Source organism: Ahaetulla prasina, chromosome 8, assembly GCF_028640845.1.
Source record: "Ahaetulla prasina isolate Xishuangbanna chromosome 8, ASM2864084v1, whole genome shotgun sequence".
NCBI lineage: Eukaryota > Metazoa > Chordata > Lepidosauria > Squamata > Colubridae > Ahaetulla > Ahaetulla prasina.
Window position 1 is genome coordinate 32018747 of NC_080546.1, and position 27368 is coordinate 32046114.

Below are 27368 nucleotides of genomic sequence, written 5' to 3' on the forward strand. Positions count from 1 at the left end.
GATATGGTTGAATTCACATATCAGGCAAATCAAGGTTTGTTTTCACTATGGTTTGTTGAGTAAATCTAATGACCAGATTCAAACATCATAATAACCACAAGTAAGAGGTATATCTATTGCAAATGTGATTTAGTATAATGCTTGTTTATGAGAAAGATGACTTGTTTGAGATTTCCAGGCTCATTCTAGTTTGATTTTGCACCCAAACCAACTTCTAATCATCTAGTAATGCAAGACAGCTATAAAAAAAGAGTGGGGAGAAACCAGAAATTGGTCAAACAACCCAGAACTACGTTCCTCATCTCCAAACCCAATTCTAGCTTATTTAGCAACCTTGTTGAAACAGTGCATGTTATTCAGCATGGGTGAACAAAGCCATTGTATTTGATGTCTACATATTCCCAGCTTTCTTGTATGCCAATTTCAATACTTCTTAAAACCACCGAGAGATGAAGAGTCATTGAGTGCCCAATTCTCAACTTCACAGATCACTAATGAAAGAGACTTTGTTACTTAAGCAGATGCTGTACAGAACAGCTACTTGAAACAAGCTTTCTATTTAAACATAGGAAATATTTCAAGGATTTAAGCTGTAAACTAGGCAATGCAATGACCTACTCTAAATGAAAAAATCTGTATTAGTGTAAACTATATTAAGTAGTGTGCATAAACAACAGTTCACAAGTGTAATCACCATGGGAACTGCCTGGCCACTTTTTAGTAACCCTTCCTATCCTAATTCTTCCTTCCTATTCTTTAAAGCAGGGGTCTCCAACCTTGGCAACTTTAAGACTTCAACTCCCAGAATTCTAAAGGAGTTGGAGTCCACAATTCTTAAAGTTGCCAGGGTTGGAGACCCCTGCTTTAAAGGGCAGTCAAGACCTTGCCGCCACCCTGAGCCTAAAATGGGAAGAAGGAAAAATTGTAATACCTCACTTTAACTATATTTTAAAAGACATTGATGTTCCCCGTAGAGTACTGGGTCAAGATGAGACTTTCTTTTTAGTACAATCATTTACTGTGTCTTATGAGTAAACGCTGGCAAAATTTGAGACTGGTGGTTTAGATTTATGGCAAAGTGTGAGGTGCCTTACACGAAACTTGCTTTCTCCAAAAGTGTGACACCGAATGGAAAAACCTTACAGTTAAATGTTAACATAAGATATACTTTTTTTTGGTCCCTCCTTTAGAGTTTGAGACATTTAAACATTGCCTTCTTCTATATGGAGTCTTAACAGCAGCCTTAGCTTGATTATTAACATGCCAGTTTTTACTTTGCTCAATTTTTAACTTAAAAAATATGTTTGTATCAAACCAAAGTATTGTTGAAGGGAGATTTCTAGGTGAATACATTCATATCTCTAATGTGTTTGAAATGATGTGTTCAAGTTCGAGCATGTTAATTTTAAGTTAAAAGAAAGACATTCATGACATCATACATATTTACTTGCAGTCTTGCTAAATTGAAGTTTTCTTTCATCCTTGTTCTTTGCCCATTGGCTTTCTCTTTCTCCTTCACATATCAGAGGTGATGAAATGCATGAGCAGTGCACACCAAACATGTGCTATGCGTGTGCCAAAAACACATGTGCAGTGTGTGTCAAACGTGTGCATGCGCACCACAGGCACTACCACGCAGCGCTAAAAAAGGAGGTTTTCTAAAGTAAGTAGAACAAAGAGAAGGAATAACACCTATGCCGCACGCTTTAGATTCGCTAGAGAGCAGAATTTTTTGCTTTCTAGGAAATATAAATTGCGCAGCACAGCTGATCGTCAGAAATACCGGTTTGTCCAAACCGGTAGCATTTTCTTACTACCGGTTCACATGAACCAGTAGCTTTTATTACTACCAGTTCAGACAAACCAGTCCGAACCGGTAGCATTTCACCCCTGCATACCGGTATTAGTCTCATTTGATGGTAAAAGAGTTTTAGCAATCTAACTTCTTAAGCTACCTTTTATACCCAATCTAGCACCCTTCGCTCTTATGGGAGTTCTACTTCTAAAATACCATTCCAAAAGTCCAAAATGTTATATAATTTTGAGACATTATATAGAAATTATGTGTTATATATGCATCCACTTAAATATTTTATACTTCTTTCAGATACATCTTTTGTTTTTATTTTTGCAACATTTTGGCTGATATTTCTTTCTGAGTGTTTCTTCCTATTATATCTCAAATGAAATATGGAAGTTTCAACTTTTCTTTCTTCATAAAAAGTAAGAAGAAAAAGAGGGAGAGAGAGATACAGTGTTCTAATAAAACTATCATGGGGAAACTGAGAAACTTCACTGCCATGATACCATGGGAAATTTATATCTCTTCATTCCTCGAAGCATGCTTTCTTAGCAATATTTCCAGTTCTACCCCTTCCTCCTCACCGCATTTACAAGAAAGGCTATTATACTGCTTTTTCAGATGTTTTTCTACATCTCAAAGATTCCATTCATTTCTTTTTTGTAGCTACTGGTCATGGTCTTGAAGACTGTCGGTTGTCCCTTACTATGGTTTGTACTGTAGTCTGCTACATCCTTTTTTAAAGACTCATTTCTTGATAAGTCTATGAAATTTTTTAAATGTTTTTTTCTTCTGCTCAGAATAGTCTTTCCATTTCTGTACATTAAATAGACTTTCTTGGACTAAAATGGTCCTTGTTCTTCTCAGATAGTGTTTTTTGGTTGCATTTTATTTTGTCATCCAAGCCAACCTCCTAAGCAAGATTACTTTAATGTGTACTTCAACACATACATAATGTCTTTTCAAAACTAAGTGTGAAACTAGTTATACAAAAAAACATATCCCGGCTAGTACATTTTCTTTTTAGTTCTGTGCTATAATTTTAAGAGTTAAGTTTTTCTTCTTTCTCCAGAAATACAACTGTGGGTTTATTTTGCTATTTATTTCATGCCATTTAAGCGCTACCTAATTTCAAACCAACTGTAGGCAACTCATAGTATAATAAACAATAAAAACAAAAACACATTCAGTAAAGATGTTTTGAGAACAACTGGGTCTTTCAAGGTCTAACCATATATAAACTGGGTGGAAGCCACATAGAGCTCAGGTAGAACCGCAATCCAAAGAGCAGGTGCTGGGACAGTGCAGAGAGATTCTGTGGATCCTGACTCTGTGGACACCAACTCTGCCAGCATGTACCAGGAGATGGGTGGTACCAAAAATAACCTAACCAAATGCCATGTCATGCTTTAGAGTGAATTGCTCTCAGTGCAGCTTATAAAGCAGAAGTATCACACGTGCATAATGAGACATGCCTATCCCTGCCTATGCTGATGCATTCTGATCCAATTGAAATTTCCAAGTGGTTTTCAAAAGCAGACAATCCTATTCTTACCTCCTCAGCTTCTGGCAATAATTTAAGAAGCTCACGTAGGGTCTCAGAGCTATAGAAGTCTCTTCCAGTGTGAAGATCTTCAACTATAGAGTCAAGTGATCTTAACGAGACAATAGAATAAAAATACATTTTAGTTGAGAAACATGCAATTTCTATGTTTTAAAACAGCCTTTATCAACGTTATACACAGGACTTCAATTTTTCAGTTTTTAGAATTCTCAGCCAGTACTTCTAATGCAGGAATTATGGGAATTATGGGAAGAAACCCAGCACATCTGGATGCACTGTTGAGGAAAGAAGAATCTTTTTTAAAAAACATCATGTGATGTTCCAATAGTTAAAAGTACAGCTGCCTCTGAGCAAGTTCATCTGAAATAAACACAACTGTTCTTAAAAAGTCATTAATATCAAAATATTAATGATATTGACTATCACTAAGTGTTGTATCTTTTTATTCTTGATGAATGTATTTTATTCTCCTTATGTACACTGAAAGCAGATACACCAAAGACAAATTCCTTGTGTGTCCAATCACACTTGGCCAATAAAGAATTCTATTCTATTCTATTCTATTCTATTCTATTCTATTCTATTCTATTCTATTCTATTCTATTCTATTCCATTCTATTCTTCTTACTTTCATGACATTATCATATTATCAAAAATGCAACCTTTACAAAAAATAAGTTATAATTTAAAAGTCAAAAGTTAAAGTCAACTTTAACTAAAATTCCAATACTGTAGTATTATATATTGCCTAAAATTTCAAAACTATTGCTTAAAAGGAAAATTTAAGTTTAACCCAAATATAAGGTAAGGTTATTAACAGCTTGAATACATTTTCAAGCTAAATTAAGTTTGTAGTTTCACTATTTGTGGCTGTATATATCTTTTTTCTTGATGTTATGTTATCATCAATGTAATAATTACAATAGCAGGAGAATAACTTACTTTTTAAACTGTTTGAGAAAAATCCCAATATTCATACTTCTTTTGGCATCCAAAATATTAATCTGCAAAAGGCAACAAAAGGTATCATTTCAGACAGAGCAAAATTATCTCAATTGTTATTTTAAGTCATTATAGATAGAATAAAATTATTCTGCATAGCAAAAATAATTCTAAATATCGTAAGAAAAGATAAACATACTTCCAAATAATAATACAATTCTGCTGAGAAAGAAATATGGACAGAATTGTACCTGTCAACTCTCAGATCACTATAATGATAACAATTCTGAAATTTCAGTTGGTGAAAATAAGTTAGGCTGCTTACTTGTAGAAGGATATACAATAATATTGTGCCAGTATTTCATTATCTGCCCTGGCTGTATAATGAGGAAAATAGGTGGATGCTAGGAGTCATTTTAGTTGTTGTATCATTATGACACCCCCACCCCCACCCCTGAGGCTCTCCTAGTTCCTACATTATGTTATTTTTAATTAAAAGTCCTTCTCCTGTCTAGAATTGCAATTCATCCAGAGAAATATGTTGTAGGTTACATAGCAAGTGTAGGCTATGTATCAGTGTTGGCGAACCTTTTTGGCACCGAGTGCCGAATGGAAGCGTGCACATGCGCGTAACCGGAAGAGCAGCCACCTGGTGCACATTTATGCACCGGGGAACATGATCTTCTGGTTTCCAGCACGCGCATGTGTACCAGCCACCTGGTCTTCCGGTTTCTGGCATGCATGCACATGTGAAGACCAGCTCGCCTGTGCACATGCGCACCCTGGAAACTGGAAGATCATCTTCCTGGCAGGCGCAGGGTGCACTGGGCAGCTACTCTTCTGGTTTCTAGCACTCCCCCACGTGTGAAGACTAGCTGGCCGGAATCCAGAAGAGCAACAGGTGACGGCTCACGTGCCCAGAGAGATGGCTTTGTGTGCCACTTCTGGCATGCATGCCACTTCTGGCACGCATGCCATAGGTTCACCATCACTGCTATATATGGTAGAAGAAAGAATTGGCTACAGTAAATGTCACATGTAACTGGGAGAGCTACCATTCTTTGATAAATATTTTCCCTTCTCCTTCTGACCTGCTTTCTCCTCCTCCCCCCTTTCTGTCTTTGGGAAAGGCTTTAATGTTGGGAAAGGCGGAAAGAAACTAAAGGATAACCAGCAACAAAGTGGACTAACTCTGTTACAGTACTGATGGATGCACTGTTAGAAGATCTAAAAGACCAGGCTAGGGACAGATCATAGCAATAGCAACAGCACTTATATACTGCTTCGTAGTGCTTTACAACACTCTCTAAGTAATTTACAGATTCGGCATATTGCCCTGAATAATCTGGGCCCTCATTTTACTGACCTCAGAATGATAAAAGGCTTACTCACTCTACCTTGAGCTGATCAGGATCGAACTCCTGGCATGGGCAGAGTCAGTCTGCAATACTGCATTCTAACCACTGCACCACCATGGCTCATGGAGAAAAACTATCTTTGTAGTTGAAACAAACAAAATGTTAAAAAGTTATGATATTTATGTAGTTACTTACCAAGCACATCTAAATTATATTAAAGTAACCAAAGTATCTTTAAAATCCCCAAGACATGTCACAACTTTTAAGCACCCCTAATGTTTGAAAATTGAAAACTGAAAAAGCTGACACGCCTTAAAATAATCAAATCAATCAATTAATCTTTTGTTCTGTTTCCAACTCATTTCTTTCTTCTAGAAGAAGAAAAAACCGAGATCCTTCAGCCCAGAAATCTGAATAATTATTACTGAAACCTAGTTGTTATTATGGTAAAAGCTACAGGCAGTCCAAGAGCCACAAACTACATAGGCTGCCTAGCAGACTTAACTTATTATAAAACATCCTGGAAAGTCATGTGCTTTGTGTGCTATGTAACTTTTGTGAATAAAATAAATTAGTGCTTTTAACCAAGAAAATGCCAAATTAATTTCTATTCCCCCCCACTCCTCTTCCACTTTGGAAGGAACATTTTCATTATAAGGAAAGTCCTATTTGTTTTTCCATTGATTGACATTATAGTTTATATCCTGAAAGCACATGACTTTTTACAGTTATACTAATAAACAGTTCATTTCACTTAATACATACAATCTCATGCTATACGTTATGTAATTAAAATAATTGCTACCAACCTGCCTTCCATTGAGGACCTGTATACTGCACGAATCAAGAAGAGGGCCGTGAAAATATTTGCAGATCACTCGCATCCTGGACATAAACTGCTTCAACTCCTACCCTCAAAACGACGCTATAGAGCACTGCACACCAGAACAACTAGACACAAGAACAGTTTTTTCCCAAAGGCCATCACTCTGCTAAACAAATAATTCCCTCAACACTGTCAGACTATTTACTGAATCTGCACTACTATTAATCGTTTCATAGTTTCCATCACCAATCTCTTTCCACTTATAGTCCACAAGTATGACTATAACTTGTTGCTGGCAATCCTTATGATTTATATTGATATATTGACCATCAATTGTGTTGTAAATGTTGTACCTTGATGAACGTATCTTTTCTTTTATGTACACTGAGAGCATATGCACCAAGACAAATTCCTTGTGTCCAATCACACTTGGCCAATAAAATTCTATTCTACCTGTAAGATAGAAATTGCTAACATGGAAATATTTGAAATTATATTATATTATATTGTGAAAAGGGAGCAATGGGAGAATATTTGAATAAGATGACTTAGAGTTAGATTTTAAAAAAATGATGGACTTTAATTTAAAGGGTTTCAATTTGAAAAAAGTAAGGAGAGAGGTGGAAAAAAAAATTGATTAAGATTAGAGATTAGGGCAAACGGTAATATTGTTTATATACCATTAGAAACAGAAGGAAAATAAAACAAAAAATTAGAGAGAAAGAATATTATGGCTAAAAGTAAAATATATAAAATGGTGTTGGAGAAAACTAAAAGCGGTACAAAGTTTGACTCAGCCAATACTCTGTTCAGAAAAAATGTATTGTTTGTTTGTTTGCATATGTGTGTGTTTGGAAAAAAATAAAAAACTTCTTTTAAAAAGAAAGAAATTGCTGAAATGAAACTAACTGTACTGAAGGTAGTTCTAGCGCATATTCCTAAAACTTCACACAAGCTATCAGAATGATATGCTGGTTTTCTGTGTTATGTTAACTGTATCATGTTAACTGTGCCTTGTATTTTTCACAAGCATTAACTTAAAATATTGAGTCAAGAACCCTTCTAATTCTACAAACTCCAATTAAATCTTATAACGCTTTGCAGTAGTTAAATAAAAGAGACTTATGTTTCTTCCACAAATTATTTAAAATCTGTTTTTCCCAGAGAATTATCAAGTCACAACCCAGCCAACTAAGTCATAAGAGTACTTATACATTGGCCAACCCAGTGTTTTGGCAAGAATATAACTGAATCCTGATGCTGATCAGAGCATTATTCATGGTGTCTATTGTTCTCGTGTTTGCTTAATTCTTTAGCATCTCAGCAATTGACAGAACAGGCCTAACCTGTGCTTAGAGTTAAACAGAGCTGGACCTGGTTAACACTTGATGAGATCTTCAGAGAACCCCAAAGCAGTAGTTAGAAATTTTAAAAAAAAACATTCCAGGAACAGCTGTGTCAACCACTTCTATATCCTTAGTGAATAGAATAGAATAGAATAGAATAGAATAGAATAGAATAGAATAGAATAGAATAGAATAGAATAGAATAGAATTTTTGTTGGCCAAGTGTGATTGGACACACAAGGAATTTGTCTTGGTGCATATGCTCTCAGTGTACATTAAAGAAAAGATACGTTCATCAAGGTACAACATTTACAACACAATTGATGGTCAATATATCAATATAAATCATAAGGATTGCCAGCAACAAGGTTACAGTCATACAGTCATAAGTGGAAAGAGATTGGTGATGGGAACAATGAGAAGATTAATAGTAGTGCAGATTTAGTAAATAGTTTGACAGTGTTGAAGGAATTATTTGTTTAGCAGAGTGATGGCCTTCGGGAAAAAACTGTTCTTGTGTCTAGTTGTTCTGTTGTCTAGTTGTTCTGTTGTGCAGCACACTGAGAGCAAGCACAGATAAATCCAACTAGTCACCAGGAATTGAATTTATCGTAACATCTTATGTTCTAGTGTCCACTAAGATGGCAGCATGTAGCTATCCCTAGCTGGTCTCAAAAAGCTAAACTCTAGTTACTGGTAATACTTGAATGGAAAATTATTACAAGGAAACAGCAAGATAATAGTCTGGAAGACAAACCACATCCCCAAAACAATGCAAACCACCTTTGTTTTGTTGCCAAAAAACAAACAAAACAAAAACACAACGCCACTACATGGACATACCCATGAAATTACCAGGAAGTAAGCCATGTTTGCAAACTTTAACATGGCTTTAGTACTGATACATTTAAATACAATAAAGTAGCCAAAAACTTCCAATGAGAATTTTCTAATATTTCTTAAGATTAATACATTGATCTGTCTCCTGCTCTGTCTCCTGCTCCATTCTGAGCAAAACCTCAGACTTTGGTTTGATTTCGAAATAAAAGCAGGAGCTACCCTAGAGACTAAGCCTAAGTTGTCTTCTTTATCCTTTCATGTTTTCTGGCTTCCCCAACAGCAGCCGTTAGCTCAGAAGTGACACAAGATTTGACTGGCCTCACATCATTCCTGTGATCTTTGTCTAACACTAACTCTGCTATGTGTTTAGCCTGTTTCTTTTCTGTATAATAATAAGCCAATGAGACAGAGAACCTTCATTTATGAACTTTGTAGCATCAAAGCTTTATCTGCCAGAATTTTTTGGCAGGCGTTTCCTTTTTCTGGGGCGCCCTGCCTCCCTCCCCTCCCTCTGCTCCCTCTAGCCAGGCCCTGACCCTTTGCTTCCTGATGAAAAGTTCGCCCTAAGATGAAAGTAACCCTTATCTACATTCTAAAGGCTGAATAGACAGAAGAACTCTTAAAGGTTTTAATATATAGTTTCCCTAAAAGCCTCAGCCAGAATGTATATGGGACCTTTTTTTTTTAAAAGGACAGCTGCTACTAGGGAATGAAAAAGCTAACTCTCTCACCAACAATTTATTTATTTATTTATTTATTATTTTGATTTATATACCGCCCTTCCCCCGGAGGACTCAGGGCGGTTTACAGCCAGGTAAAAAAGAAAAATACAAACATTAAAAACATTTAAAAAAAACTAAATTCAATTTGGCTAAGAGAGACTAAAAACTCTAATAAAAACCCCCATTAAAAACTATTAGGCCAGCCCTGCATGATGAAACAAAAATGTCTTTAGCTTGCGGCGAAAGGTCCGGAGGTCAGAGAGTTGACGTAACCCTGGAGGCAGCTCATTCCAGAGGGCAGGAGCCCCCACAGAGAAGGCCCTCCCCCCTAGGGATCGCCAGTCGACATTGTCTGACCGACGGCACCCTGAGGAGACCCTCCCTACGGGAGCGCACAGATCGATGGGAGGCAATTGGTAGCAGCAGGCGGTCCCGTAAATAATCCGGTCCTATGCCATGGAGCGCTTTAAAGGTGGTAACCAGCACCTTGAATTGCACCCGGAAGATCACCGGCAACCAGTGTAACTTGCGCAGGAGAGGTGTTACATGGGAGCCTCGAGTTGCTCCCTCTACTACCCGCGCAGCCGCATTTTGGACCAGTTGGAGCCTCCGGGTGCTCTTCAAGGGAAGCCCCATGTAGAGAGCATTGCAGTAGTCCAGGTGGGAAGTGACGAGGGCATGAGTGACCGTGCATAAGGAATCCCAGTCTAGGAAGGGGCACAACTGGCGTATCAGGCGAACCTGATAAAAAGCTCCCCTGGCGACGGTCTTCATATGCTCTTCTAAAGACAGTCGTACATCCAGGAGGACGCCTAGACTGCGAACCCCTTCCATGGGGGCCAATGACTCGCCCCCAACAGTCAGCGATGGAGTCAGCTGGCTGTACCGGGATGCCGGCATCCACAGCCACTCAGTCTTGGAAGGGTTGAATCGAAGCCTGTTTTTCCCCATCCAGACCCGCACGGCCTCCAGACACTGGGACATCACTTCAACAGCTTCGTTGGGGTGGAAATGTACAGCTGTGTATCATCGGCGTACAGATGACATCGCACCCCAAAACCACGGATGATCTCACCCAGTGGCTTCATGTAGATGTTGAACAGGAGAGGCGAGAGAACCGACCCCTGTGGCACCCCACACGTGAGGTACCTCGCAATTGAACTCTGCCCCCCTGCCGTCTGTGACCGGTCAGAAAGGTAGGAGGAGAACCACTGAAAAACGGTGCCCCCCACTCCCAACCCCTCCAGTCGTCGCAGCAAGATACCATGGTCGATAAACTAATTTGAACTAATCTATTCTTGAAAATCCTCCCTTGCACTGCAATGAAAACCTAGTTGCAATATTTATGTGAGAGTCTGTGAGAATGTGATGTATACATACAAATAGTCCTCCACATAGAATCACAATTAGGAGCAGAATTTTGGTCACTAAGTGATACAATCACTAAGTGACTCACTCTATGACCAGCATCAATTTTTACAACCATTTTTTTACGCAGTCATTAAGGCAAATCACGTGTCATTAAATGAATCTGGCTTCCCCAATGGACTTTCCTTTTCAGAAACTAGCTGGGAAAGTTGCAAATTATAGTTATACGATTGCAAGATGCTGCAGCTGTTATAAATGCAAGTTGGTTGGCAAGAACTCAAATTGAGATCACATGACCAAGGAGGTGGTGCAATGGTCATAACTTCAACAAAAGATTGCAGGTCATTTTTTTTCAAGGCCATCTTTGAACATTAAATGAATAGCTGTAAGTTGAAGCCTACCTATATTTAGCACACTAATACATGCACATTCATAGGAGAATCTCCCAGAGATGTCTCTATTCCCATCATAGGAATGTACCCTCCAGACAAGTTTGTCCCCTCAGTTCATTCTCCAACTCTTGCTTAGCAGTAGCTATTAAAATATTTCATTAAAATACCAGAGCCCAATATTTAAAAAGTAGGAATTATCAGTATTCAGTGCCAATTTTAAAGTTAGAATAATGTTTATGCCATGCAAGGAAATAACCACACAATCGCTCTCTTTTTCATTCTCTCTCTCAGGTGTGCACAACTTCTTTAGCAAACGTGTATCTATAATCTTTATTTTATTATTTATTTATCTATCTATCTATCTATCTATCTGTCTGTCTGTCTGTCTGTCTGTCTGTCTGTCTGTCTGTCAACAAGTATAAGGAAACAAGTAACAGTATAGACATAGACAAGGACACATGAAAAAAATTGGCACAAATAAAAGGTTATAAATAGGCAAAACATAGCCTTAAACATATAGAATGATTACATATAAATGGGGACAGTAGGACAGAGACGGTAGGCACGCTGGTGCGCTTATGCATGCCTCCTTAGGGACCTTTTAAGAAACATGAAAGGTCCACAGTAGACAATTTATGGTGAGAGATATGGGGATTAGAGAGATTAACAACAGGATCAGGTATGTGTTCCAGACATTTACTACCTTATTGTACCTAATACCTAAATGTGTTCCAGACATTTACTACCTTATTGCAGAAGTCATATTTCCTACAATTAAGATTAGAGCGAATTACATTGAGTTTGAATCTATTGATAGCTCTTGTGTTATTATGGATGAAATGAAAGTACTCATTTACAGGTAGGGCATTTTGGTAAATAATCTTATGAACTAAGCATAGGTTGGAATGTAGATGGCATAGTTCGAGGCTATCCAGACCTAAAATTTCAAGCCTGGTGGGATAGGGAATTTTATTTCGAGCAGATGATTTGAGTACTCTTCTAGTAAAATATCTCTGGACCTCTCTAATATATTGATGTCTGAAATACAGTGAGGGTTCCAGGCAGGTGAACAGTATTCAAGTATAGGTCTGGCAAAGGTTTTATATGCCCTAGTTTGAAGTATAGTGATCTGATCATGAAAAAGTGGCAACAGGTTTATGTGAAGAGAAGAAGAAAAGGAGTCATTATATTTACCACACTTGCACTAATGGGGACTTGTAACTATTTTTCTTATCCACAAAAAGTCTATCATCAAATATTCTGTCTGCAATACTGCCAGTATTAAATAGCAAAAGCTGGGAACCATTAAATACCCAATCTAAAGAGCAGAGAAAAGAATGAGACAAGCAAAGATATACATTAAAATCTGTAAAACTATCTTATAAATATATAGCAATTATATTCTGTCCTTTTAGACAGATGCCAGAATTCATCAGTCTGAAATTCCTTGACAACTATGATTTCAAGTCCAGAAACAGTTTTTAAAGCATCACTTATCCTCTAAAGAAACCATACACAATAAACCAAGATAAAATTGGTTCATTTCAGTCAATTCTATTAAATATGAAGCAAAATTTAATTTTACTTAATCTGCAAACAAATCCATCAAACCTTTTTTTTTAAAAAAAATTCTGGCATAGAAAATGCAGTGTCTGAAAATTCAAGTTATGTTTTCCACTACACATTTCGTGTATTTTTAAAGCCAAACTCAGAATCTACCTGTCCCAATTTCACTTCTCCCACTTTTAAAAAAGTTGGATTCATCTTCTCTTTTGATTCACTAAACTTTTTTGATTTACCAAGAGCCATATTTCATGTGCTTCTTCCTATCACCTTACATTCTGATAATCATCTGACATCAATTACCTGGGAAGAATTTGAGCCAGTTGATCTTAAGGAAATGAACTGGGTCCTTCTAGCTGTGAGCTCGGCCATTGTATTCTGCATCCCTGCCCCTCAATTGCATGAGACTTAATGGGAATTGTTATGTGGTTGATACAAGCAGCAGTTAATGCTTCTCTGCAGTAAGATGAGGTACTGCTTGCCTTGAACAAGACAGTAGAGTGCCCCCTTCTTAAGATACCTTGAACACAACAGTGTTGCATTATTTTCATCCAGTTTCAAAAAAAGGTTGTTGAGAGGTGATTGGCTCTTCTGCAGAGTGTCTTGAATTAATGATATTATTTTAATTGCTTTTCAGCTGGGCTTAAGTTGGATTGAAATATGGAAAGAGCAGTATAATATAGAGACTGCATTGGTCACACCTGCGGATGACTCTGGAGGGCTCAAAACAGAAGTGGTGCAACCAGTCTGGGCTTTCTGTGTCTGTTGGCAGCTTTTGATACCATTGACCATAGCATCATCCTAGACTAGTTTCAGGCTGTTTTTCAGTGGTTGTCCTCTTTCCTTTGCAGATGGTTGCAGGTGTTGTAAGGGTGGGAGAGAGATCTAGTCCTAGGCCCTTGCAGTGTGGAGTGCCTTGGGTTCAGGTCTTTCACCACTGTACATACTGTACATGAAACCACTGGGTGAGATCATTCAACGGCAAGGAGTGCAGTATCATCAGTATGCTGATGATACCCAGTTATGTTACTCCACCCATGGCTGAGCAGGTGATGCTATTTCAGTACTGACCCAGTGCCTGGAGGCTGTGAAGGTCTGGATGTGGACAAACCAGCTCTAACTCAACCAAAGCAAGACAGAGTGGCTTTGGGTTTGGGTCTCCTGGGAATGGTGATGTGTTTTTTGAGTATCAATAAGAGAGCACTATCCAGACACAGCAGGTACACAATATGATGACCCTTCAACAGTTGTGGCTCCTGGAGGATCAGGTGGTAGATATAGCAAAGGGCTTGTTCAGATACATCTTATGGACCTCCTGTTGGATCACTGCAATATGTTCTTCATGGGGCTACTTTGAAAACCATCTGGAAGTTAAAACTGGTCCAGAATGTGGTGGTGTACAGTCTTTTGGGCTCCTCTCAGTTTACCAATATCCACCACTGTTACATAAACTATGTTGACTTTCCAGTTTTTTCACCAGGCAATTAAAGGTGCTAATTGTCTTCTTTAAGGCCTTTTTAAGCTGCTAATTAACTTCAAGACCTTACTTGTAGGACTGTCTCTCACACTCCATGCTAGGTCAGGTAGGGTCCCTTCCCTTAAATACTGTCATCTATGTATGAAGTGCACCTTTCTGTAGCAGCTCTGATCAAATGGAACTCTTTTCCCCCTGGGATATGATAAGCCCCCATCCTTTCAACCTTCTTGAAACCCATAAAGAACTGGTTTTTCACTTCATGTGGTTTTTTCCTTATAGGTTGCAGCTGGAGTCTGAGAATTGGATTGCTTGATGGATTGGAGACCATATTTTTTATTTTAGTGTTTCTGTTTTTTATCATTGTCGTGAGCCACCTAAGAACTGTATTTCATAAAATTGTAAGACAGATCTTTAGTTCCAGAATATAAACATGCATTTCCCCAGGTAGCAAAATCTGAAAGATCCTTCCTCCATAAAAATGGTACCTATCAACCAGTCTTCCTCATTTGCAGTACGGACTTTTAACAGAATAGTGTGAGATTTTATTGTTATACTAATTACACCTTCATTACGGTAAGTTTTCTTCTTCTGCACAAATATAGCTTGTATTGTAATCAATTCATTAAACTCTTGGAGCCTTAATCTGGACCATACCTTCACTAATCACTGAGCATAGGTCAATGGATAAACAATGGATAAGGGTGCTATTTTAAAAACTTTACTTCTTAGAATAGCTTATATAAACCATATGCATTTTTTTTGTTTATTTCTTCCTTTTGAGAGGTTGGTTCATCCTTTAGCTCTAGCTTTTCATATGAGAATGCTCTCAGCTAGGAATTTAAAGTATCACCAGAAAAAAGTAATTTTTAGCTATGTTTTTCAATAAACCATAACTAGCTGAGTTAGTTCAACACATTAAGTATAAAGCAGAGGTTTTCAAACTTGGCAGCTTTAAGACTTGTGGACTTCAACTCCCAGAATTCTGGGAGTTGAAGTCCACAAGTCTTAAAGCTGCCAAGTTTGAAGACCTCTGGAATAAAGCATAGCTTACAAACCACAATAATTTCCAACCAGAGAAATGCTAAGTCAGCAAACTATTATTAGGAAATTACTTTAGATAAAATTATTGTGAGCCAAGGTTCATTTTTAATGTGTTCTACTAAGTCAGCCAGTTACGCAACAATTTTTATACGTTACAATTGAAATATCAATACAATGAATCAGTCCACATAAAATGAATACAGCTTCCCTATCTGATGTTTTCCAGAGACAATACCTATAATTCCCTAGACAACACAATCAACTGACATATTATGTGACATATTATGTGACCTAATCCACAATAAAGTACTTTGATGGTATTTGCTAAACTCAATTAAAAGCTCTTAGATATCTGTCTCTTAATAAATAGTGGTCGAAAGTTTGTACACATGTCAATATCAGTATACTTACACATTAATTTTTTGATGTCTCTTTCAGTCTTAACCAAAGTATGAACTTAAACTATATCGATTCCTTTGTCATTTAATAATTAATTGCTATATAATAGCAATTACTACTTCCAATTTTAAAAAAAAATACTTCTAGGATTAGAAGTTTTCTCATTTATTCTTATATGCTTAAACATGCCTTTTCTAAGAACCTACATAATTTTTTAAAATTATGCTTGCACACAATCTTGGATGCTTTTCCCAAACCACATGATAACAGTTTCCTGAAGATGTAAATCCTGAGAAAACATTAGCAGAGGGTAAATGTAAGCATTACTATTGTGTTGAAATAGAAAGAAGTGAAAGCTTTAAAAGGTGCAGTGTAAATATATTGGCTTTTTAAAATCTTTTATAGCTCCCATGAATATTTATGGTAAAAATCTATGATAACACATTTGGTAAGTAGCAAATTCACTGAGCTCAAAGGAATCCAATCAGTTAGAATTGTCATTTTAATATAAAAAAAGCAAGAGCACAGTCTGATTTATAAGGAGATAAAAATGAAAAATATTTAAAAATAAATTCAAATCCATTAAAGCAGTTTATTTATAAAAAGATAAGCCAGATCTAACATTTAGTGCATGAGCACTGTATTGCATTTTAAAAAGCCAAGTTTCACTACGATGGGAGGCAAGAAATAAAAAGACAGATGGGAGACAATAGACAGGATAATTTTATAAGCAAGGCTATCAACAAGATTCAGTTGCCATATTCTTATTCTGTTTTACGTGAAAAAAAGGGAAGGACAGTTTCAAGTGAGCAAGACAAAACTGGTCCTTTTCTTAATTATAATTAAAATGACAAGAAAGAATGAAAACCCAGCCAGGTTTTTATTTTAAAATTATACTTGACTTGCACATCCTAGTGTTTGGGGTTTATTTTGGTTCTATGCTTGCTGGACAAAGCAACAACAAAACAATATCTACTATTTCTAAGACAGAGCTAAAAAGGAGAGATGGAATTGTGTTGCTAGTTTGTATTTGGGCCAGACTGGAATTCAAAGCTTTGCTAGACAGCCTTCTAATAAAGGAAATTAGAAAACAGAAACAATGCAGAAACAGCTCAGGCCCTTTCCTCTCACATCCTAAATTGGAAATATTGTTGAAGAGTTCGTTTTCTGGCACCTCAGTCCAAGCCTACAGAAATGAAAGTTCATACTGATAACATCACTCTGCATTTGTAGCAACAGGCAGTTCAAGGACAAAACTCTTTCTTTACCTTGATGGTCTAATAATTACAATATGCAGCCATAAAGCAGTCTCTCTGCACTCATTAGGACTAGAAACTTGTCTTTTTAGGAGGAAGTTACTTTCAAGTTTGTAAATGCTTTGTTCAGCAGAAAACTTTAAATATAGTCCTAAAAAGATTATAGGGAGTATAATTCTAGTACATGAAAGGCATGTTTTTCCTCCAAATGCCCAGTTACAGTATGGGTGTGCAAAATGGATTACACTTTAAAATTTGTGATGACAATACATTTTGCATTAGTTATACATTAATAACGTTTGATAACTTGAAAAAAGGCAACATTTTCTTACATAGAAAAAGTCACTTTAATTTAAAAACATTAAAGAGAAATTTGGCTACCGATACAAAATCTTCTACCTCTATGTTTTCAAGAGGTCACAGGCGATAACAGAAAGTTACAAATCACATATTTTTACTTCATTGCCATAAACTTTATGTGTGATCATTGCTGTTATTTGATATACATTTAGATAAAGTCAATTTTGTTTTCCATCAGAATAAGATTATATTCTGTAATACACTTTACTTCTGTAAAGTATTTACTTTACTTCTGTAAAGTAAAATAATCTTACTGTAAAGTAAGATGCACAAGTAATTAAACCAGGCTTGCACAAATGTGTGCCCTTTAGCTCTGTTGTACAACAACCCCAATCATTGCTGACGAGCAAGAATCATGGTTAGCTGAAGGATGATGAGAATGGAAGCCCAGCACCTCTAGAAGGCATGGCAGACAAGTATTACACACTCATATCTTAGCAAATAGGCTTCCTTTAATAAAAATTCAAAAATCAAATGCTTCTTTCCATGTTCATGCTTACCTCTTGTTTGGAATCTTTAAATGACCTTCTTAAAGATCTGCTTCTAGATTCCAGTGGCGCAGGTTCTTCTTGCTGACCAAAGAATTCTTCAATTGTCTTTGTGTCAATTTGATAGTTCTGCTTAGCACCAATAGTCCAGATATTGTTTTTACCACGGACTTGTTCTTCGGGGATTGTTTTCCAAAAGAAACTACGTATTCGCTTCTTCTTGCTCAGGTGGCCATGTCCATTCAACAGCTGTGATACTGAAGATCTGCTTAGATTGGGAGGAGGAGGGGGTGGCGGCGGCGGCACGCCTGCTGATGAAGGCAACAATCCATCTTCTATGGAAAAACATGGTGGAGGAAGAGGTGGGGGTGGAGGGGGTTGCTCTTCTGGTTCGTTGGTATCACCAATCATTAATCCAGCTTCAGCTGAAATTGCTCCATTTTCTTTATCATTGACCAAGGAGACACAATTCATAACATGCATTTTATAATCTCTCTCCGTGGAGAGACAAACTTAGTTCTGTGGATGTGCATATAATGCTTAGCAGCTGAACAACATATGACTTGCTCATCAAAATTTTGGTTTACCATCCGTCAATGAAATTCAAGAGATCTATGTTCGCCCCTGAAATCTGTAACAGAAAAACAAGAAGACTAGGTCAATGTTTTTGCAAATATGGGAAAGGTTATGGTCAAAGCACCAATTTGTAGACTATATTCAAATGATTCCATCAATCCAGACATACCAATTACTAACTCCACTTTATAAGTCTTGAAATGCAACATACAACCTGACTAAGCTTTGTAAACAACACAGTCAGAAGCCATTGTTTATAATCATGCCCAAAGTATTTAAAACTGAACTACCTGCCTGTGGTCCTAATTTAATGTCAACCTAAGAATAACTTCCAGAGCTGATCCACACCTCCAGAGTGAAGATAGGGTACTTGCCATTTTGCTAAGGCAGGAATGGATGGTATCATTCTTAGTCCATTGCAAAGAATCTCAAAAAGCGTTCCCCAACTGAGGATTCTTACTCTGCATCAAAAACAGTGGTTTCTTTTCCTCTCCTAATGAAACAAGCCAGTCTCTTGCTGCACCTCATTTCATCTTACACAACTCCACTCCAGGTGGCTGGTGTGTGTTCTGGCAGGCAATTTCAATAGTCTCCACTCTGTGACTTCAATGACCTTTTGTCTTGGGCTGCTTGGCTCCCTGACAGGAAAGAATGGATCTTTATTTTGTTTTTATATTTTGTTCCATATTTAATAGTGGAACAGTGAAATGCTGGCTATTTTTGCTTTGTTTTTAACAGGTTCAGCAGGATAAAAAACTGAAATCAGCAAGAATTTTGTTGTTTCCCCTTGAAGACCAAGGGGACAGAGAGAAGAGCAAAACTGTTAATGCTTCCTCCCCTTCACCAAGTCTCCAAATACGGTGCCTGTAGAAGGGAGAGCAATTGGCAAATATTTTGCTAGTATGGGAAGGAAAGAAAGATGCAGGATTAACTATGGTCCAGACAGAACATCACATCATCACTGTGAGCAAAGTTGAGGAAGCAAGTTGAAATCCAGAAAAGGATTTCTTAAGTCAGCTTCATTTATGCATGGGAGGCAAGTGAAGGCTAGAAAGGATTTAAATTGAGCCCATGTAAAACATTTTATTTAGGCTTCTGGCCAAATCAATCACACCAATATTTAAAATCTTATTTGGGCTGCATCACAAGGTTTGGTATGATATGACTACTTTAGATTAAATCTATTATCATTAACTCAGTAAGCGTCAGACTATATAGCAACACATGCTTTATTTATTATCTTGTGCTATTTTTAATTCCTACCCTTCAATTCAATTCAATTTTATGCACTATGTGCACAAGGAGTCAAAAAGTACTTGATGACACATTCAATTTATTAAATTTATATAGCCCCCCCCCCCGCATCTGACTTGCATATGGTTCTGAGTAGCATACACAATTAAAATTCACTCAACTGGAGATTAGAAAAAATGAACAGTGATGAAAGGAAAGAAACAATAAGTGTAAGATATCTGTAAGATAGTGTATAAAATGTATAAATTTAATTTTATGAGTGATAGGAATTAGAGAGTAATAAGGGATAACGGGACAAGAAAGATATAAATATTATAAGGGGAAATGGGAGAAAATGTAAATAGTAATAAATCAATGCTAGGAAACAGTCGTAACAAGGGAATGTATGTTATGTGTTTGGTGTTTGTTGTGTTGTGTTGTGTTATAAATAAAAAACTTAAAAAATAATTTTAAAAAATCACTCAACTGCTTCTCAAAAGTTTGCCATAGGCACTGACAAAAGAAAATAATAGCTACCTTGGTATAGCTTGTTAAACTATATTATAAATAATTTTTGACTTATTGTGGACCTATATTCTTTCACTTTAATGGCTAAGCAATCTTTCAGTGATGCAACACATAATTCTATCTTCTACTTGGAGGGTACCAAACAACTCATTCAATCATGCCATATTTTTAATTATTTTGGTTTACTTTGACTTTTATGCCAAGCTTTTTTGAACTGTGTTTATTGGGGGACAATTATACATGCACACCACCAAATACATTTGATAAATTATCTTTGGTATGAATATTTTATATTTTATATAAGAATAGAAAAATTAAATGTGAGCAATCTGGATTAAAATTAGTTTACTATATTGTGATGACACAGTTTATTTACTATTAATAAGAATACTATGTAAACCCAATATATTGATTTTAATCACAACCACTTAATTATTTTATTTCTTATTTTTTTATGCTGACCATCTCCCCCATAAGGTCACTCTGGATGGCTTAATTAACCAACCATGATTAATAAAATTCCTTTATTAATTAATAAACCACAACCAATTTGTTTCATATATCACTTTAAATCAAATCAAATGAACTACATCATGGTTTATTGTGATGTGTACATTCAGTCATATATTTTTTCCAGACTGATGGTTGTGTGGAATACAAAAATTATCTTTAAGTATTTCTTCTGTTCGTATGTTCAGTACCACAAATTGTAGTCACTAAAATTAATATAAACTTTTATTGAATAATCATATTTTGTGAAACTTGAACATTAAATATCATAGTTGAAACAATTTTTAAATTATTGCTAAATACCTTAAATTCAGTTTAGTTTTACATCAAGTCTCAGGACATCTTATTAATCTTATCTATATTATAGAATTTAAAAATATAAACTAAATTTGTTCACCAAATATGTCAGATCATCATTTTTTTTGTTTGCAGTACAGATGGATACTTTAAATTGGACTCCTTGGTATTGTAACAAGCATAAACAATTAAAAGAAAAGGAGAAGATGCATAACTATGCAAATGTGCAAAGCTAAATATTTACATAGGCAAACCAGTATGTCCAGATTATCTCATACTGGGATGATAGGTATTTTAAAAGCTAGAAGAGCCACTGTATAATTGCATTTTTATTATCAGTAAATAAATATAACATAGCAACTATTTTAGATATCAGTTTTTGAAATACAGTTTTCAAAATCTAAGTCAAACTTGATTTCATTAAGGGCCACATCCGAGTTGTGTTTGACCTCAGGGGCTGAGTGGGCATTGCCCATAGGGTGGGCCAGCTCAACATCCTGCAGCCCTATGCCAGCGAAAATGCCGCTCGGGGTCCATTTTCACTGGCAGACGCACCACTGCAGGCCGGTTGTTCGCTGGCCCCGTGGACCAGATCTAAGCACCCCGCGGGCCAGATCTGGCTCGAGGGCCTTGAATTTGACACTCCTGTTCTAAGTGAACACATGTTCTTTTAAATCCAGCAGCAAAGCATAGCTGGATTCAAATGATTAATAGAAAAGAAGTCTTATAACTGACAGATCTAAATTACACGGTTGTTTGTAAACAATATAACAAAGTATTAAAAAAATCTCAAAATTTTAAAATAGTACACAGAAAATTATTTAGGAAAAAATAGGTGTCAGTATATATGTGGAATATATTGACCCATCATATTTTAAAAGACAAGAGACTATTTCTGCTCTCAGTATACGGTAAAAAGAAAAAATTAAGAAAGTGAGAGTTTAGGATTGAAGCCTAACGATACAATATCAAATTATATAGCCAACAAATTATATAGCCAATTTAGGAACGAGGCATGTGGGAACTTCAATCAGTTTCAGTACTCCATAAAGTCTAATAAATTTTATAAGTGCTCTGAGATTTTAGCAAAGTAAAGATTTATACATAGTTGTTACAGCTGAGCTTTTTCTTGCTATAATTATATTGTGACACATACAGAATTATGGATACTACATAATTTATACACACACCATAAACTTGTAGTCAGGGCTTCAAGATACACTTCTATTAAAGATTAATAGAAACATGTAAAAACTTAAGCATTAATTCCAGCTAAAAGACATACATTTTGACTTAATTGAAAGAAAGCTATATTCTCTCTCTTGCTAACTCTTCTATTCAATCATTTGTTCTTTATTGGCCTCTGGTTTTATTATTGGCAGATACTGAGATAGGAACAATAACAAATCAAATTATTTACTCATTCAAACCACTTCTACCACAAGAATAATTTTATTACACAATCTTTTAATGCTGCCTTATAGATCTTTAATACATTTCTTTTTCTATCAATATCCAAACTTATCACAGCAATTACTTCCCCCCCCCTTTTTTACTGCAAGTTTCACTATTCGTTTTGTTTTTCTGAAGGAAAACTTCATGTAAAAGTAGACATGATATGGTAGCTTTCTCCAAATTGATATTGCTTAAAGGATTATGGAGCTTGAAATCAACATTTGTACATTCGTTCATTCATTCATTTAAAAGATTTGTATAGCAAAGCGTGCACAAGAGTACCAGCGTGCCTACTATTCCTGTCCTAATGTTCCCTCTGGTTGAATTCAATTTGTATGGTTATTTCATGCTTATACTTATATATATTGTTGCGTTTGACAAAATAAATAAATAAATAAAATAAATAAAACCTGTCTTAAAACAACTCTGGGTGGTTCACAATATAGAGTGAACAAAACATTTTTTAAACAAGAAACTTGTTCGAAGTTTAGTGGAATATGATATGGAAGAAATAAAATACAGCTAGAGTCCTTATCATATGGTATTAAAGCCAACATTCAAGTCCAAGATATAATGAAATACAGAATATATTATATATATTATGCCTGAGGAAGAGGTGTAAAGCTTACAATTAAATTCATATTGTGCTGAACAAAAAAAAAAGCACTGCAGCTATTGCAACACAGAAAGGGAGATAAAGTCAATGACAGAATCTGACAGAGAAAATTATACAACTAAATTGTATTGTCAGAACAATATAGCTCTTTGTCAAAGAAATACAAAGACTAGTAAGCTTTCAAATACGGTTCTTAAAAATGGAAATGTTTAAATGTCTTCATGAGAAGGAACAGTACTATCCAAAGTATGGCAGATTGACATTTATGGATTGATGTTGATTAAGCAATTCAAAAACAGTATTTTCTCTTATTATAAGCAAATTGGTTTTCAGCATTATAAAAAAATTAAAGAACTTTAGTTGCAGAGGAAAATTAATAACTACTTTTTTTTTTTGCAAAGCAATATGTAGGTGAACTTCCAGATTTGTATCAATCGATCAAATAACTTGGCAATTAACAGCAAGAGAAATGCCAATTCCAATATAATTTACAATGCAATATTTACATAATTAAATTGGGTGTTTATGATCCAGCTGGCTACTGAATTAATCACAAACATTTTTTTTAAAAAAACAAATATGTTTGACAGTTTATTCAGGAAATGATAAACCTGCGCTCATAATAATGCATCTAATTTGAAATATATTTTCTTACTAAAGGAAAAACTGTATATGTGAAGTTCTTGTGCACTGGACCAACCAGTTTTAAAACACTGAAGATGTTTCTTAGGAAGTGACAATTCTAAATGCACCATGTACATGCATAACATTCACAAAAGCTCAGTAATCCCAAATTGCCACTTATATCCAAGGTAAACATGAATGCTACAAGCTGGTCTCTCTTCTAGCCATCAGTTAAGAAAGCAGGTAATGAGTGGCCCAAAAGGAAGTGATTAATACATTCTTGCATTCCCCTTATGGGGACAGTGAGTAGATGTATAAGGAAAACAAGAGATATGGAACAGTTGTTTTAGCAGAATCGCTTCAAGAAGGGGTGAAGCAAGATAAGTGAACATTACTAACTTCATTTTATATATGCAAGTTCTCTTATTTATTTATTTATTATTCAAATTTTTATACCGCCCTATCTCCCGAAGGACTCAGGGCGGTTCACAGCCTTATAAAAAACATAAGAATAAATACAAGTTAAAACAACATTTAAAAAACTTATTACATTAGGCCAAATTTAAAACTATCGTTAAAATAATACAAAACCCCATTTAAAACTAACTTTAAAACTAAACTCTAGGCCAGCCCCGCACAAATAAATAGATGTGTCTTAAGCTCGCGGCGGAAGGTTCGAAGGTCAGGAAGTTGGCGAAGTCCTGGGGGAAGCTCGTTCCAGAGGGTGGGGGCCCCCACAGAGAAAGCCCTTCCTCTGGGTGTCGCCAGTCGGCACTGCCTGGCTGACGGCACCCTAAGGAGTCCCTCTCTGTGAGAGCGTACGGGTTGGTGGGAGGCAGTCGGTGGCAGTAGGCGGCCCCGTAAATAACCCGGCCCTATGCCATGGAGCGCTTTAAAGATGGTAACCAAAACCTTGAAGCGCACCCGAAAGGCCACAGGTAGCCAGTGCAGTCTGCTCAGGAGTGGTGTCACATGGGAGCCACGAGGGGCTCCCTCTATCACCCGCGCAGCTGCATTCTGAACCAACTGAAGCCTCCGGATGTAGAGAGCCCCATGTAGAGAGCATTGCAGTAATCCAAGCGAGATGTGACGAGCGCATGAGTGACCGTGCATAGTGACCGTGACCGTCTTGATTTAAGTGAAATGAGAAGCAATTAATACAACTGTGAATAGATTCTGATGAAGTCAGTATCACTTTGTGCCTAGAGCAACCTTGTCTCAGGTTGATGCTCTCAGGATGGACAGGTAATCTGTTTTATAATAACTGAATCAGAAACAGCCATGTTATTTGAGGGGATAGGAGCCAAAGACCAACCAAGTGCAAAGTCCCAAGTTTGGGAAAGCTATGTAGAGAAATTAGAGAACTTAGGAAAAATTAAGCACACAATAAGAGAAAATAGAGCCAAAGATATCACCTGTAATAATACACTTCCCCATCTAGGAGATAAGAAAAGATATGTGCAAAGAGGAAAACCACACCAATGGATCTTAACTGTTATTGGAAAGAAGCACAACTGATAGGAAAATGCCTTATCGCCATCACCCTTTTTCTTTGAATATTAACTGCAGAATTAAAACATTTCAGAAAGATCTCAGGTGTGGAAGAATACATCTAGCTTTGCACCAAGAAACTTGTTCCAATTGACAGAGGCTCCATGGCTTACAGAGATTGAGCAGGGTGCCACATTACCATTTATGCTGAATAAGAATCAGGATACATAAACCCAAGACCATTTAAGCCAGCATTCTCCTTCAGAGAATTGTTAACCAGACATCTGCTCAAACAAATGATGATTTTCCGAAAATGTTTTTTCCTCTTTTTTCCAGAAGCCTTTGAACTGTGGTGCTGGAGGTGACTATTACACATCCCATGGACTGCAAAAATAACAAAGAAGTCCTAGACTAAACCTCACCAAAAATAAAGCCACTTAAAGCCAAGATCGCCAAACAGAGACTTTGGTCATGTCATGACAACTGTCTCACTCGAAAAGTCAATCATGCTGGGAGTGATCAATGGAAAAGAGGAGAAGGGGCTGCCCTAGTACCCTCTGGCTGGACACTGTAAAGGATGACATCAGGATGACCATGGCAGATCTGAAGGAGGCAGTGTGAGACAGAGGAGCATGGAGAGTGCTGACCCATAGAGTGTCTAAGGATCGGACATGACAGAATGGCTGATGATGACGCATGGCCATCAAAAGAGGGGTGAATTAGAATATACAACTTAATCTTACATGGACTATCAAGATTACTACTGATAATTAGTCAGAATTCTAAGCAATGATAATGTAATATCCAAACACTGGGATTCAATATCAATATTACTAAACTTTGTTTAATGTTTCCAGTTTTAGATCCCTAAATCACGCTGGCTTCATGTTTTGCATGTTTCAAATTTTAAGCAAAATTATATATATATATATAATCGTTGCCTTTCACATAAAATGTGGAGCTTTAGTTACCTGTTTTAAAGACTAAGATATCCATTTATAGGAAAAAGAAGAATTGAATAGTTTTAATGCCATCAGATCAGTAAGATTCCAAATTTTATTTGGACTATAGTTCAATTCAGGTCAATTTTATATTGGGTAGATTTCTTTGAGAAAGAAACTTCTGTTGTTCATTGTAGCTTCCCCTTCAGCTATCTACTCCCTTATTGCCTCTGCTTCAAGCAAGGGTGTACATTTCACCTTGGCAATGGATGAAAACCCAACAATTGGGGAAGAAATTAAATGGGTTTTCTTGGATGCTGTCTTCTGACCAAGAGCTCACCTTAAGGCATATTCACACACAGTCCCTACTTATTAAAACAAGACATATCACACGAGTGTCTGAAAAGCTATTGCTCAATTTGCTTCAGCAGATGTCTCCAGTTCATAACCCACTGCAAGAATAAAACTGGAGGCTATTATCACACATTTTGCTGGATGTGGGATTACATCCTGAACAACTAGTCTGAAGGAAACTACAGTTTTAATCTGAAGAGGTCTTAGGGCCAGTTCCCACACAATCCTGGTGTTCAAGTTACACAGGGTATGGATGGGGTGTGGTACTGAGCTGCCGATAGACCCTGATTCACAAGAAAGGGTGTGAATGAATAAATGTGTACGCCTAAGGCATACTCTCACAACCCCATTGTATAAATAAGCTATGCACCTGTGTTGTGCACAAACTAACACTGAGAATTACTTTACATAGAAAAGTAGATGTATCAGTATAAAGTCCTAGAGAGGAATTAAAAGGTACAGATCTTTTTATGTGTTTACCAGAAGTACAGAGTCAGCCCTTTCCACATCCTGATGTTTTCTTGAGAATGTGAAAATGTGAATCCAACAGAAAGATGAAGAAACAATATCAGAAATATCTAAAGATATACCATCGCAAGAATAGTTGCTGATGTGTAAATTCACCTTGGGTCTCCAACAATAAGCCTAACAGCGATCCACAGGCAAACAGAGATATTTCTAAATATAAATAATACAATAGCTGCTATGGTTTAACTATTTGAAATTTTCAGAAATTCAAGTAATTTACAATTAACACTATAAAAATTCAGTCATATCTGAAAACAGTACGTTTCTAAGAAATCCACACTCACATCCATGATAATAAAATAAGAGATATCATCACAATGGATAAAAAATATAATTGACTGGAATTCACATTCTAAGACAAATTTCTATATATATATCAGAACAGAATAGTAATACTGCTAGTCTTCACGTGCTACAAGCTTTCTGCACAATGCTCGGATGTCAGCGTGTCAATAATGTTTTAATATTAAGT

The 27368-nt window shown here is 36.5% G+C and overlaps 1 protein-coding gene across 3 annotated transcripts in view; it reads right to left on the reverse strand.

Moving 5' to 3' along the window:
- FHDC1 (FH2 domain containing 1) overlaps positions 1–27368 on the reverse strand; it is a 53380-nt gene that overhangs the window by 22443 nt on the left and 3569 nt on the right. For all 3 annotated transcript variants that reach the window (XM_058192503.1, XM_058192504.1, XM_058192505.1), the window contains exons 2-4: positions 17756–18374; positions 4308–4369; positions 3357–3456 (exon numbers count right to left, since the gene is read on the reverse strand). In XM_058192503.1, the coding sequence (XP_058048486.1) occupies positions 3357–3456; positions 4308–4369; positions 17756–18226 (633 nt within the window). In that variant the 5' untranslated portion in view covers positions 18227–18374. The remainder of the gene's footprint in view (positions 1–3356; positions 3457–4307; positions 4370–17755; positions 18375–27368) is intronic.